This window comes from Salpingoeca rosetta (genome assembly GCF_000188695.1).
Source record: "Salpingoeca rosetta unplaced genomic scaffold supercont1.25, whole genome shotgun sequence".
NCBI classification, from domain to species: domain Eukaryota; class Choanoflagellata; order Craspedida; family Salpingoecidae; genus Salpingoeca; species Salpingoeca rosetta.
In genome coordinates, this window is record NW_004754909.1 from 200,784 (window position 1) to 201,411 (window position 628).

General features: G+C 48.1%; 1 protein-coding gene across 1 annotated transcript in view; it reads right to left on the reverse strand.

Annotated features, from left to right (window-relative positions):
* The window catches only part of PTSG_12790 (uncharacterized protein), a gene marked incomplete at both ends in the record, with an annotated part of 24,311 nt that continues 23,683 nt past the window's right edge, over positions 1-628 (reverse strand). Inside the window, one exon of the mRNA XM_004990095.1 lies at positions 1-7. Within this exon, the coding sequence (XP_004990152.1) occupies positions 1-7 (7 nt within the window). The remainder of the gene's footprint in view (positions 8-628) is intronic.

Here is a 628-nt window from a genome sequence, read left to right on the forward strand (position 1 = left end):
CTAAACACTGCACGTGCAACAGGTTGGAGGGAAATCACGTGAACATTCCAGAACACAAGAGAGGTGAATGCATGTTTGTGGTGTCGTGAAGCATGGAGGTCAACCGAAGGCCAATGATATGATTTGAGCAAAGTGGGCTTTGCCTGTCACACTCATACGATCAGCAAAGAGAGCGGAGTGAGGCCTCAAATTTGAGCGAAGCGTTTTGGGTCGAGATGGAACCAGTCGCGTGCTTAGGCTTCCTTCCACTTCCTTTCCAGCACAGCTCAACCCGTGCAGACCGGCCGCCACACCCCAGGTGTCGATACCCCTAGCTGGCAGATATAGAAAAAATATATCTAGTAGTGAATCATAATCGACATGCGAAAAATAGCACTGAGAAAACTAATATGGTCCATGATCGAACTCGAATGACCTTAAGTCCATGCGGGATGTCACGTCAATCGGAACTGTTTATCCCTGAAACCGACCGTAACGTGCAAAGTTCGGTGCACGGTCGTTCAAGGTATTGAACGTACGCAAGTAGCAGGTACACACTGAAGTACATAGGCCACGTTCATGCCAAGATAAACTTAACGACAATGTCGATGGGTGTCACGACCTCCAGCAGCTGACTTAATAAATGTGG